The sequence below is a fragment of the Aquarana catesbeiana genome, linkage group LG04, assembly GCF_042186555.1.
Source record: "Aquarana catesbeiana isolate 2022-GZ linkage group LG04, ASM4218655v1, whole genome shotgun sequence".
NCBI lineage: Eukaryota > Metazoa > Chordata > Amphibia > Anura > Ranidae > Aquarana > Aquarana catesbeiana.
In genome coordinates, this window is record NC_133327.1 from 629,177,294 (window position 1) to 629,191,511 (window position 14,218).

Sequence of the window (14,218 nt, forward strand, 5' to 3'; positions counted from 1 at the left end):
GCAGAATAGAATACAGTAAAAAAGAGCAGAACAATAGAGAGAGAATAGAGAGAGAGAGAACAATAAAACGACAACAATTTTTTTTTATTTTATATATATATATTTTTTTTTACACTTTTTTTGTAACTAACTTTTGTAACTGTAACCGGTTCCAGGTTCGGGTCTCTCAAAATGCGATGGCATCTTGGGAGACCCTGTGAAAGTGTGTCCTAGTCTGTGCAATGCTGTACCCTACGCTAATACTCAACTAGTGAATGGTAGCGTTCAAAACATTCACCAATGCAAAGACCAGGATTGTCAGGACAGGAGGGACAATAATAGCGGGTGTCATGCCTATATCCGCGCTTCCTGCAGACACAACATCTTTTTTGGGGGGGTTCGTTGGGTAGGGGTACTCGGGAGGACATAAAGAAAATGCCTCTCATGCAGCCGACTGCATTTGATTGGGGATGTGAATGGGGGAAGCACGGGCGCTGCAGAAGTGGTGGGTTCCCAATTAGGATTGGCGAATGCAGCAGGAAGGGCACTATGGGCACGACGGGCCTGTGTTTGTCTTCTTGGTGGCAGCGGGACACTACTTGTGCTTGCCACCTCATCAGCTTGAACTGCACTTATGGGACTCGCCACGTCACCAAGTGTTGCTGCAGTGCTGGTTTGACTACGACCGGGGTGTACTAGGCCGCTGGTGCTTGCCAGTTCACCAAAACGCTACCAAAAAAACTGTTAGCGATCGCAGGGATCAAGGCCTGACTCTGCGAACGCTGCAGTTATGCGTTTAGTGTTTTGTAAGTGTCAGTGATCGATCGATACTGCACTTGGGTGGGCTGGGCTGGGCCGGGCGGAGGGGCAAAACACAGGTGCTAGCAGGTATCTGGGCTGATCCCGCTAACACTGCGTTTTTGGGAACCCTAAACTGCTGGGGACGCTAGTATAGATCTGATCGGATCAGATATTGATCCGTTCAGATACTATACCACTAAGGGAGGTGTATGCTGCGTGCGTGGGTGTTAGCGGTACTGGCGCTAACCTGACGCTGCCTGGGGCTGGTGCTTGCCAGTTCACCAAAACGCTACCAAAAAAACTGTTAGCGATCGCAGGGATCAGGCCTGACTCTGCGAACGCTGCAGTTATGCGTTTAGTGTTTTGTAAGGGACAGTAATCGATCGATACTGCACTTGGGTGGGCCGGGCCGGGCGGAGGGGCAAAACGCAGGTGCTAGCAGGTATCTGGGCTGATCCCGCTAACACTGCGTTTGTGGGAACCCTAAACTGCTGGGGACGCTAGTATAGATCTGATCGGATCAGATATTGATCCGATCAGATACTATACCACTAAGGGAGGTGTACGGTGCGTGCGTGGGTGTTAGCGCTACTGGCGCTAACCTGACGCTGCCTGGTGCTTGCTTGCCAGTTCACCAAAATGCTACCAAAAAAACTGTTAGCGATCGCAGGGATCAGGCCTGACTCTGCGAACGCTGCAGTTATGCGTTTAGTGTTTTGTAAGTGACAGCGATCGATCGATACTGCACTTGGGTGGGCCGGGCGGAGGGGCAAAATGCAGGTCCTAGCGGGTATCTGGGCTGATCCCGCTAACACTGTGTTTTTGGGAACCCTAAACTGCTGGGGACGCTAGTATAGATCTGATCGGATCAGATATTGATCCGATCAGATACTATACCACTAAGGGAGGCGTATGCTGCGTGCGTGGGTGTTAGCGGTACTGGCGCTAATCTGACGCTGCCTGGGGCGACGCATATCACCGCCGGGCGATCAGGGGGCTAAACCTTTATTCGGTAATAAACGGCGGGTGCCCTGACACTATAAAAAATAAACGAACTAACCAGCGTCAACCGTAACGTTTATACGGTGATCAGTGGTGAAAGGGTTAACTAGGGGGCAATCAAGGGGTTAAAACATTTATTAGATAGTATATGGGGGTCCCTGACACTATAAAACGCTGACGGCGAACCTAAATATTTACGTCCCTAACTAGCGTCACCAGTGACACTAATACAGCGATCAGAAAAATGATCGCTTAGCAACACTGGTGACAGGGGGTGATCAAGGGGTTAAAACTTTATTAGGGGGGGTTAGGGGGGTACCCTAGACCTAAAGGGGGGTAATACTAACTGTCCCAACACTGTAACTGTCACAAACTGACACTATGCAGTAATCAGAAAAAAAAAAAAAAAAACCTGCTGGTGTCAGTTTGTGACAGGGGGGGGGGGGTGATTGGGGGGGGATCGGGGGGCGATCGGGGGGGGGGATCGGGGTGTTTTGTATGCCTGGCATGTTCTACTGTGTGTGTAGTGTGTTGTGCACTTACATTGATGTCTTCTCCCCTCGGCGCTGGAACGGAATACCGAGCTGAGGGGAGATGACATCATTTCCTTTGCTGCTGTTTAGCATACAGCAGCAAAGGAATGTTCCCATTGGCCGGCGGCGATCGCGAGGGGGGGGCCACGAACGGATGGCCTCCCCCTCATCTCGGATCGCCGGGGAACAGAACGGGACCGCCTCGGGCGGCGGGGGGGGGTCCGATCGGACCCCCCACCCGCGGAAGGCAAATCACGTACATGTACGTGATTTTGCCTGCCCGTGCCGCTTTGCCGACGTAAATCGGCGTTAGGCGGTCCTTAAGTGGTTAGGTAGGGGCAGAATAGGCTTCTCTGAAGAGGGTTTTTAGGGATCATCTAAAGACAAACAGAGTAGGAGATAGTTGGACAGATTGGGGTAGAGAGTTTCTATAGGATGGGAGAGGCTTGGGAAAAATCCTTGAGGCAAGCATGGGAGGAAGTGACGAGGGTGCTAGAGGGAGCAGGAGGTCTTGGGAGAAACGAACACGATTAGGTTGGTATTCTGAGACAAGGTCAAAGCAGAAGCAGTGTGCTCTGCACTCCTGTGACCCGTTTTCAGCAGACAGCAGGCTGAAGCGCTCTGTCGGCTGATGTCACAGAGCCGGTTCAGGCTCAGGTAAGATCGCGATAATGAAGTCGGGATCTGCCCACATGCCTGGACCTGCACCCATCTCAGTGAGCCGCTGAGAGCCCGAGTCAGCTGCTCCCAGGCCCCTCCACAGCCCAGCGCTCCAGTTAGTGGTGGGGGGGGGGGGGGGGGCAGAGCAGAGAGCTGCTGACTGACCGTCACCAGCTCTCTGCTCAGGGAGCTGTGAGAACCAAGCCATCAGTGGTGTTTGGTCACTCAGCTCTCAGTGTTAGAGGTGCCAGGGAGGAGATACAGCATTGGACCATTGCTGCATCCACCTAGGTAAGTATGATTCTTAAAAAAAAAAAAAAAAACATCTTTTTTAATGATGTAGCTAGGGGCTGAGTTGTGGATGGCTTTGTAGGTTGTTGTTAGTATTTTGGAATTTAATTTGTTGTTAAATAGCAAATGTAGATGTCCACATGATGTACCCACTGTATATGATTAAAACTATACATAGAAAATAATTTATATGGACCTTATATTGGTAAAATTACATACAGTACATACAAAAAAGATTAAATCCCTTTAAAGGAAACCTTTGCTGAGAGAAATATATGGAGGATGCCATTGTCAACCTCTTCTGAAATTGCTACATTCCTGGCTATCATGCGGTTCCATTGTTTTCTGTACTTAGAGTCACTGACCAGAAGCCAGCAAACATATCAGGAGTCCTGAGGGCACTCAGACTTTGGCTGAAAATGTTGAAGCCAGAGACATCAAGAAACCTACCATTTTCAGAAGGAGGTCAGTGTAACGGATCCCTGTCGCACTCCGCTTGAGTGCTTCAATACACATTATCATAAATATAAACACAGGACATCTTTACACAATAGCAGAAGCTAATTACAATTAACAATACAGACAGTGACCTCCCCCTCCTAAGCCTAGTAGGCAACAGACTATAGTGGGAGTAGACTGTCCATCTCCTACACAGTTCTAGAGGCCTGTGATCAGCTTTCAATTAACATGTCAGGTTCAGAATCAAACAAACCAGGAATAGTATGTATGTGTGTGTGTGTTACTCTCCTGGGAGGTATTGCTGATAAATATTACTGTTACATTTTGAGTAACCATCTTCTCATTGTCCATTAAACAGCTGTCCATCGTTTTTCTCAGTCACCCTGTGCCCTTAATAGACATAGGGTGACTTAGACATAGGAGGTACATGGGGAGCTGAAACAAAGGTCTCCCAACCTCTCCAAGGGATTCTGGGTTCCATGGGCCCCCCACCCAAAGTGACTCCCGTCACAGTCAGCAATGGAGGCCTCCATATTTCTTTCATGGCAGGTTTCCTTTAGGGAAGTGCTTGATCTAAACACAATTTAGCCATGTTAAGTGGGCTGGATAAGGGAAGTCTAAAGCATTATATTTTTCTTCCTTGTCCCAGTCCTCTTCCAGCCAAGTAAAATCCTGTCCTTCTCTTATAAATAAAAAAAAATGATGATACTTGAATATTGTCTTGTCTGACATTTTTTGTCTCTAGACTGGAGCAAATGACCTGCAGACTGCGGCTGACCGTCTGGTTCAACAAAGTATATGTTCCTCTCTTGCAAGAAAATTCCCACAGCTAACCATCATCGGCGAAGAGGTACTCATTATACTTATGGAAAAATTTAAATGGCATGTCAACCAGTAATGCAGATATTAACCACCTCAATATCGGACACTTTTACCCCTTCCTGCCCAATTTTCAACTTTTAGCGCTGGCGCACTTTGAATGACAATTGTGCGGTCATGCAACACTGTACCCATATGAAATGTTTACGTAGAGCTTTCTTTTGGTGGTATTTTGCCATCACTGTTTTTTGCTAAACAAAAAAAAAAAAAGTTTGAATATTTTGAAAAAAAAAAAGTTTTCTTTGTGTAAAATTTTGCACATAAGTAATTTTTCTTCTTCACTGATGGGCGCTGATGAGGCTGCACTGATGGGGCTGCACTAGTAAGGTGGCACTGATATTCTGCACTGATAGGCACTGATGGGGCTGCACTGATAATCAGGGCACTAATGATCAGTGCCCTGATTATCATTGTAAATGTGCCCCGTCACAGGAAAGCCAGTTATCAGTTTTCCTTTCCTCAGACAGAGACAGCGCTGCGGTAAGGAAATGCTGATAACTGGCATTTGTTTACATGTGATCAGCTGTGTCTAATCAACGTCATTGGCTCTTTACCCTGACTGGCGATGCACTGTGACCAAGGAACACAGCTCACCACAGAACACCGCCACCAGGGGGTGCGCAGCACGGCAAAAATGGAAGGACCTCATATTACGCCTTCCCAGAACAAGAGCAGTCCCATCTGGGTTGCTGTACAGGCTTCAGATTACTAGCCAAGTGCAAGCACATGTTTAAAAATGTTGGCTCGTGCAAAATTAGGTTCAACTGTGCATAGAAACCAATCAGCTTCCAGGTTTTTTTGTCAAAGCTTAATTGAGGAAGCTGAAATTAGAAGCTGATTGGCTACCATGCACAGCTGCACCAGATTTTGCACTCTCCAGTTTTAGTAAATCAACCCCTAGGTTTCTATGTGACCTACAATACATAAGAAAAAAGTCCTCACCACACAATCTCTCATCCTATACAAATATCTGTATATAATTCAGTAATTTTTGTTGTTGATAAATCGCCCTATTATCCCAGGACTTGCCCCCTACCGATACCGAAGAGTCACTGATTGAAACCGGGGAATTTGCAGAAATTCTGAGGACCACTTTCCCAGCTCAGTACAGCAGCATTAAAGAGGAAGAGGTAAGCACAAGCTTAGGCCTGAGTATACTATATAAGTTTTTTTTTTTTGGGCAGTCATAGGTTTTTGGGGGTTTTTTACTGACAGTGACCTGGGCATTGCATCTGCTTTTATTTCCTTCTGGATTATATTATTTTCATTAATAGATAAAATGTATAAGCTACTTGTAATGAAAGCCTAAACATATGTTTGTTATTCTTGTGCTTGTGGAGGCTCCCAGCCATATGAGACTTTAAATTGTTCAAGAGTGTCTACTGTGTATTCCTCAACTACGTTGGATAACATTGTGGGTACAGCTCAGTCATGGCTGGTGCTCAATTTCATTTTTTTTTTTTTTTTTTTTTTTTTTTTTTTTTTTGGGTGGGGGGTGGCAAAAAAAACCCTGCCAGGTCTGTCCTCACCTAGACACGTGATGAGAAAGGTCAGTACACAGAGGGTTAAGTTAGGGTTAGGATGACAGTACAGTCGGTCAAGTATACACACAGAGGGAGAAGCCACCATTGACAGAACAACAGGATAGGGCACTGAAGAATGCACAGAGGGATAGGGCACCAAAAACAGTACAGTCAGTGGGTGTGGGTACAGACAGGTTGGTGCACACTGTGGGTGACATGATAAAGTGCGGTGTCAGTCACACACAGGGTACACTGGGTGACACGTGCCGGCCGTCAGCACTCCTCTAGTGCCGTGTGTGCCACTCTCCTGTCAGGGCCATTCTCAGTGAGTGCTGCACTGCCTACCTGGGACACCTGGAGTTGGGGTTGTTGCAGTCATCCTGCTCACTCATTCCCCCCTGCTCTCCAGTGACAATGGTCGGGGTTGGAAGCGAGTGCAGTCAGAACCTGTGTACTGCTGTGCCTGTGTGCGGCTCACCAGACTACTTTTCCCGACACGCACCTTTTTTCCATCCTCCTCAGCCACCAATTGCAGCGGGGCTTGAAGTGTAGACACAGATTGGACTGTTGTGCCCTATGGCTAGTCCAGGCCTGCACCACATCTATGGCCGCGGGATCCTAGGCTTCTCCCAGCTAATCCGGTGTTAAGATTCACCTCCTGTCCTGATTGGGCGGGAGGAGGAGCAGGAAAACAATAGCGACTATTGATTCGCTAATGTCACAAGTGGGTTCACTGCACCCCAAACCCAACCTTTTTGAAGCCAATTAGAGCCTCAAGCACTAATGATGTGCTTCCAAAAAAAAAAAGCAATGAGTCTAGCGCCCCGCATGGAAATTAGGGGGGACTGCGCCCCTTATGGACCAGCCACTGCTGGTACAGCTTAATGATGGAAATTATGGTGTTTGAATATAATGCAAAATGATTTTAAAATATTTCATATTAATATTTTGTGTTCGTCCTTCGAGCCAGCAGATGGAGCTTTAGTCTCCTGTTAACATGTTTCTCAAACTGTTTTCCCTTCTGTCAAAATAACTTTTTTTTCACAGAACTCAGTCACTCAAGCTGAAATTTGCTTAAAAAGGTGAAGGACTTCTCCCTTATTGAGCAGCTCAGTCTAAGATTTTAGTGAGAGCCAGCCCTCCTGAAAGGGGATATCTGCTGAGTTGTTTTCTTTGTTGTGCATTAAATAGTTTTTGTGTACTTATAGTAAAAACTAAAGAAATAATATAATAGCCAAACAAATAAGCTTTAAAAAAATTGGAAATAAATGACCCCAAACTATTGTAGTTTCCCTTTAATTGAATGTACCGCAGTAGCATTTCTTGACCTGGGGAACATTTTGATAGTAGTTGGGGTTTTTTTTTTGTTTGTTTGTTTGTTTTTTTATTTAGCCACTTATAGTAATGTGCTTTAAAAGCATGAAACATGCTGCAGAATAGTATTGAGCTGATAGGCAACACCTACAGCTCACCTAATATCCTCTGAATTACCAGCAGGTTTACTTTACCCCAGGGGTGGTGGTGGAAACATCACTGAACAGAATCCTGAGCAAAACATGGCACTTGGAAGAAGGTATTTTGAGGCTCAGTTCACACTACTGTGATGCAATTTTGAGGCAATTTTCAGTGTGATTATGTAGTGTGATCTTTGCTGAGACTTTGGATGTGGTTAGCATAGTCTATGGAGCCAGATTGCTCAGAAATCGCACCAAAGTAGCAAAGGAACCTTTTACAAAATGGCACCTCAGTTGCCTTGATGTAAATGGGCACCTTTTGAAAATAATGTGATTTCCCTTGTCATGCAATTCTGTGCAAATTAAATTGCATGAGAAATGGCACCAGTGTGAGCCAGCCCTTAGGACTAGCAATCCAGGAGTCACGCACTCCTAAAACATGACTAGGTCTTTTGTTTCCTGTTTTTCAGTTGGTGGTGTGGGTGGATCCCTTGGATGGCACTAAAGAATACACTGAAGGTTTGACCATTTTCTATTTATTGATACAGCCTTGGCAAAAAATAAATTGCATTAATAAAGTGTAAGGGTGACTGCAATGAACCTTCTAGCAGAAAGTGTGCTGCTGTTTTTAATATTCAGAATATATATACCAATTTTGTATTTATTTATTAATTTTTTTTGTCTCTAGGTCTTCTGGACCATGTCACTGTTCTAATTGGGATAGCATATGAAGGAAAAGCAATCGCTGGAGTGATAAATCAGCCCTACTATAATTACCAGGTAAGTGTTGCTTCATTTTTTAAAAATTCTCATGTAAAATGTTAAGTAAATGGAGTTTTTAACTTTCAGCAAATTTGTACCACTATAAACATTTTTCATTATAGGCGGCTAGTAGAGAGGTGCCATATTTAATTTTAAAAGTCAAGTCACACATTTGCAGTGTGTTACAGCATGTGTGTTAATGTATTGTAGCAAGACAGCCCATTCATTTTGACCACCATTTTATTTTATTTTATTCTTTTGTGGTTCACGTCTAAACATTGTGGTGCTTGGAAACCCATAGGCATGCTGGTAAAGTGTGTTGGGGTTCCATTCAAAAGAAAAATAAAGGGCACTACAGTTGGTTTTGTAATTTATGTTGTTGTAATGAACAGTAAAACACACACTTTACTGCATTTTGCCACAACACAGGAAATGAGGCAGGTTCTATCTGACTGACGTCTCTTTATTTTTACTGTTAATTTTGCTGGAATTCTTGTCTGAGAGTATTTAATGCTGAGATCTTCCTGCCTGATGACGAGATGCATTATGTCTGTTCTTTTGAAGAAAGGACGGTATATCTCCGTACCTGCAGCGACTTAAGCATTTGTTTGCACTATTCCTATTGATGTACAATACAGTATTTTGTTACTTCAATAAAAGTTATTGGAATATAAAGGAGCCCTTATGGGGGAAAAAAAGAGAAAACAAACAAGTAGGTTTAGCAGGAAGCTTATGGTCTCGGTGGGCAGGCCTATATCTGCTATCTGCTTGTGTTCAGTTTTTGGTGTACTTTAAAAGTCACCAGGATAGAAAGGGAGGCTGAAAGTTGAAATCGTGGAAACTTAAAATGTTTATAAAGGCGGCAGGTTTTTTATCTTAATGCATTCTGTGCATTAAGATAAAAAGCCTTCTGTTTGCAGCAGCCCCCCCCCCCCAATACTTACCTGAGGTTCATCTAGATCCAGCGATGTTGCATGAGAGACGCAGCTGTCCGGGACTCCCCTCCTCATTGGCTGAGACAGCAGCACGGCACCATTGGCCCCTCGCTGCTGTCAATCAAAGTCAGTGAGCCAATGAGGAGAGAAAGAGGGCAAAGTGGGGCCGGACCGTGGCTCTGTGTCTGAATGGACACAGGGAGCTGTGGCTCGGGTGCCCATATAGCAAGCTGCTTGCTGTGGGGGCACTTGGCAGAAGGAAGGGGCCAGGAGCACGGAAGAGGGACCCGAGAAGAGGAGGATCTGGGCTGCTCTGTGCAAAACCACTGCACAGAGCAGGTAAGTATAATATGTTTAGATTTATTTTTTTCCTTTAAAAATAACAGACTTTAGTATCACTTTAACAAAACTACCCTTGCAATGTGACTCTCCCCTGCACTGCAAGGGTTAACCTGATTGTAAATGATCACCTTGTAAAACAACCCATTCAGTTTAAGTCCTCATGCACACGGACGTTTTTACAGCTGCTTTTTTGAGCTTTTTTTGCAGCTTAAAAAGGCCTGTCTATGTTAGTCTATGGCTTCATGCCCACCTAGGCGTTTTTGAGCTGCAAGTGGCATAGGCGTTTTTAAGCTGTAAAAAAAAACCCAGGACCAGTGGGTTCTGAAAGACGTTTTTCAGCTGTAAAAACGCTCTAACGCTGAAAAACGCTCAAACGCTCAAAAACGTCATTCACCAACGTTTTTTAGTGTTTTTGATCCATTGAAAAAAAAAAAATTGGAAAAAAAAAAAAAAAACGCTCAAAAACGCTAACGCGGAAAAACGCTCAAACGCTCAAAAACGCTATTGCAAAAACGCTGAAAAAAGCTGAAAAAAGTTAAAAAAAATCACTGCAAAGATACTGGCGTTTTCGTAACGTTTTTTTAACAGCCTGTGTGTATGAGGGCTAAAATAGAAATGTAACCTCTGTTCTCAGCTGCATAAGAGCTGGGGCAGAAGCAGCAACACACTGAACTTTCCAGTGAATGGCTGTGCAGAGAAGGGTGTGTCAGGACAAGTCTGATCATTGGAGAAGAGCAGGCTGAGTTCCCAGCACAGCTAGAGAACTGACCGGGGTGTGTTCAGTTTTTAATAGGAAAGCAGAGGGACTGACAGGAACTTCAGGGATTTCACACAAAGTATGCATTACAAAGAGAACAGGATATTTTTTCATGCAAGTACATAGTACAGCGGGCACATATCCGGAATATGAAATGCTGGGGTAACAAACATTTTAATGCTTGTTTTTTGCCTAGGGTACCAGGAAAAAACACTTTTACTTACTTTTTTTTTTTTTTTTTGCAATTCCATGTTGTGGATGAACCCTCACTTGCAATGCAGGATTGTTGATCCTCCGTTGTATATATTGTTACACCTGTCCCCGCTGGCCAGAGCTCTACAAAAAAGGGGCATCCGGGGGCCGATCATGTGGAAGGGAGAGCCTGCAGAAGATGAATTAAAAAGTGCTTGGAACTGGTGCCATAGGCAAAAACAAGTGTTTAACCCCTGCAGTGTGGGGGGAGCCCCATTACAAGGGCAATATTTTATTTTCCCCAAGTTCAGCTTGAATAAACAGGGCACAAATGGCAAAGAAAAGAAACAACCAAGGTCCCAATCCTTCCCCACCCTGTCTAAGGCTAGAACATGGTTTGGCTGGAGTTCCACTTAAACGACCATAAAGCTTTTGAGTTTGACATGTGATGAGTTATCAGTTGTGTGCATGGTGCTTGCTCAGGCACTTCTTGTACATAGAAAAACATTTGTTTCTCTGGCTGATAAGACAAACGTGAAAACCATGCCATGTGTTACGCTTTTCATTTGTTGGTTTCTTGTTTCCTATAGATTTGACTTTAGTAACTTTTTTACATTGCTATACTAAAATACTTGTTTTTTTGACTATTTTATTTTTACTTTATACTATTTTATACTGTATTACAGGCTGGTGACAACACCGTGCTGGGAAGGACTATTTGGGGTGTCCTGGGTCTTGGAGCTTTTGGATTTCAGCTGAAAGAGGTCTCAGAAGGAAAACACATCGTCACTACTACCCGGTCTCACAGCAGCAAACTGGTGAACGATTGTATTGACGCCATAAACCCTGATAAGGTTGTGCGTGTGGGTGGTGCAGGGAATAAGGTAATTATCCTAGATCATTAGCTCTAGAAGGCTAGGTTTAGAAGTACATCTAAACCTGCTGCTTCTCTGAAAAGTACTCCAAATTTGGTGATTGACAGGCAATGAGGAGGTGATGTGACGCCTACTCTTTTAACCCCATTTTTGCTGAACTAATACTCCGCAAATGTGTGCATTGCTTGCCTTTATGGCGCTTCCCCATTTGCTTGAATGGGTAGCGTTCGGTGGGCTTGCTGCCTGCCAATCACAACATGTTGGGTACTTTTTCCTGCAGACGCACATAACCTACCCTAAAACAGTTTTTATAACAATCAGACTTTGTTCAAAAAGCAGTGCAAAGATAAAAACCATGTGTAAAGATGGCAACCAATCGGAAATCATCTCTCAGCTGATACTACTACAATAATCTGAAATCTGATTGGCTTCTAGGCGATAATATTTGTGAAGCTTGTATGAAAGAGTGTCATACACGTGTGCCTCAGGCAATGTAATCTCTGATTTATGGTTCTATGCAAAGGATGGAATAGGAACAGAAGTCTTATAGGGTAACAGAAATGTAGCTTTTCTTTGTCCCAGTTTTTTTAAATAATTCCCACCACGACTGCATTGGACTAACCTATTACGTTTTATTCCTTTTCAGATCATTCAGTTAATTGAAGGGCAGGCTTCGGCCTATGTATTTGCCAGTCCTGGATGTAAGAAATGGGACACATGTGCTCCTGAGGCTATCCTGCATGCAGTTGGAGGTGAGCAACCCAGAATGCAGTACTGATCTTCCTCTCTTCTGCTAACAAGTTTCCTGGAATGTTAGCAACACCCACTAGTAGTTTTTTGTCAAGTAGGTTTTAGTCACAAGAACAAGGCTATTTACCATCAGCCTTGTATTGTGAACTTTTGAGGGTGAGTTCCCACATTTTATGGCATTCTTTTTCAATTGAAAGCTGCTTGAAAATTGGTGGAAATTGCTAGAAAATTGATGTGCATGACCAACATAGAAAGGTATTGACAAGTGTAAATGATAATATGCAAAGTACATATCCCCTGGTACACAGTAGGTAATCCTCTTTATATTCAATGTAACCATAGTAAATTGAAATCTACAGCAATGCTTTGATGGGTTTTTATACATTTTGGTATCATCGTGATGGCATTCTGCATTAGGGACCAGTGGCTTATATTGCAGACCAACCCCCTATACCATATTACTACTGTGAGCCCCCAGAAATTTTAATCACCATTAGCTTATACAGCCCCCCTATTAATAGCAATTAACAATGAGGTTCAGTCGTTAGTGACAGTAACATCAAGCACATCTGCTTGGGTAGGTGCACATTAACAAGTGTTCAGAAAGGATGCCATGTTAATTGTTTGTTAAAGGATAAGTTCACCTTTTAAAAAAAAATAATAATAATAAATGCACACTTTTTGCAGGTAAACAAAATGTTCATTTATTTATCATTTTGGGAGCCTTTAAAGCATTGCACCCATGATCAACAGATCTGTAAGTGTATTGGCTTCCTCTACCGAAGCCCATACATTCTGACAGGAAGACTTGCTGAACTACCAAAGCACTCACATCGCCATGGAAGTTCATTGAAAAAAAGTTCATCAGCCACAAAGGCTGCTGGACCTTGTCGTTTGCCATTCATTGAGGACTCCGCCCACCCAACCGCATCTTTTTGAATTGTGGCAGCAGACACCCTGAATATGGGTGTAATATGTTATGAAAGGTGAACAGATTATAGAAACACATATTACATATATGTATTTTTTTGCATGATATTAACCACAGGGACTAAGTATCCAATTTGTAAGCAGAAGTCTCTTACAGTGGTTATAACAGTACTTAACAGCAATCATTCATTGTTAGATGAAATACTTTGTTGGGTATGTACTGTGATCTGATTGTAACTTCAGCTGTAGCAAAGTTTTTAAATAAAACATTTAAAGCAGACCTCCATCCAGTGTCAGTCAGCCCACTTCCTCTCAGTCTAGACTGTCATGTTCATACTTTAAAGTGGACACTTTCTCCCTCTCCCTCGCCCAGGGAAAATTAGTGGGGAATCTACCCCTCACCTCTGCATGACCAACTGTAGGTCAACATGGGTCTCCTCAAGGTCACCTCCCTCAATGTGAAAGGTCTAAGTGCCCCTGAGAAGTGCTCTCTGATTTGAGGAAATGCAAAACCCAAGTTGCCTTTCTGCAGGAAACGCACTTCCGAGGTGATCGGATCCCTAAATTGACTAATAAGGCGTTTCCGACGGCGTACCACAGCCCTACCCCGATCTCCAAGTCTAAGGGGGTTAGCACCTGATAGCCAAGTCGGTTCCATTGACGTTCGAGGCATTGCATGCAGACACCCAGGGTCGTTTTCTCCTCCTAAAGGGGAGGGTGGGCAACATATATAGGTCATGTAAGAGAACTATTAGTTCCCGTCCGGTGTGCAGTCATGCGCATGCGCACGCACACGGCGTCTGCAGATGCCTGGGCACATCAATACGCACGTGCACGGCGGACTGCGTGCACGCGTAGGAGCGTGCCATAATGCCAATTGGTGCCAGACAGCCTATTTAAAGAAGCGACCTGACCCCAGATCGTTGCTGACTGGTCTTCAGCTGTTCCTTGATATCTGAATCCTGCTATAATCCTGCCTGATACCTGTTGACAAACCTGGCTTGCCTTGACCCTGCTTCTGGACTCTGTTCCTGTTCTGATTACCGGTTTCTGATCCTGGCTTCCATTTGGACCCTGCTTCTGCCTGCTGCCTT

General features: G+C 44.2%; 1 protein-coding gene across 1 annotated transcript in view; it reads left to right on the plus strand.

The window, feature by feature from the left end:
* Positions 1-14,218, plus strand: part of BPNT1 (3'(2'), 5'-bisphosphate nucleotidase 1) — an 83,978-nt gene that overhangs the window by 64,036 nt on the left and 5,724 nt on the right. Inside the window, exons 4-9 of the mRNA XM_073628360.1 lie at positions 4,471-4,575; positions 5,627-5,734; positions 8,052-8,100; positions 8,270-8,361; positions 11,256-11,453; positions 12,091-12,196. Coding sequence (XP_073484461.1) covers positions 4,471-4,575; positions 5,627-5,734; positions 8,052-8,100; positions 8,270-8,361; positions 11,256-11,453; positions 12,091-12,196 — 658 coding nt within the window. The remainder of the gene's footprint in view (positions 1-4,470; positions 4,576-5,626; positions 5,735-8,051; positions 8,101-8,269; positions 8,362-11,255; positions 11,454-12,090; positions 12,197-14,218) is intronic.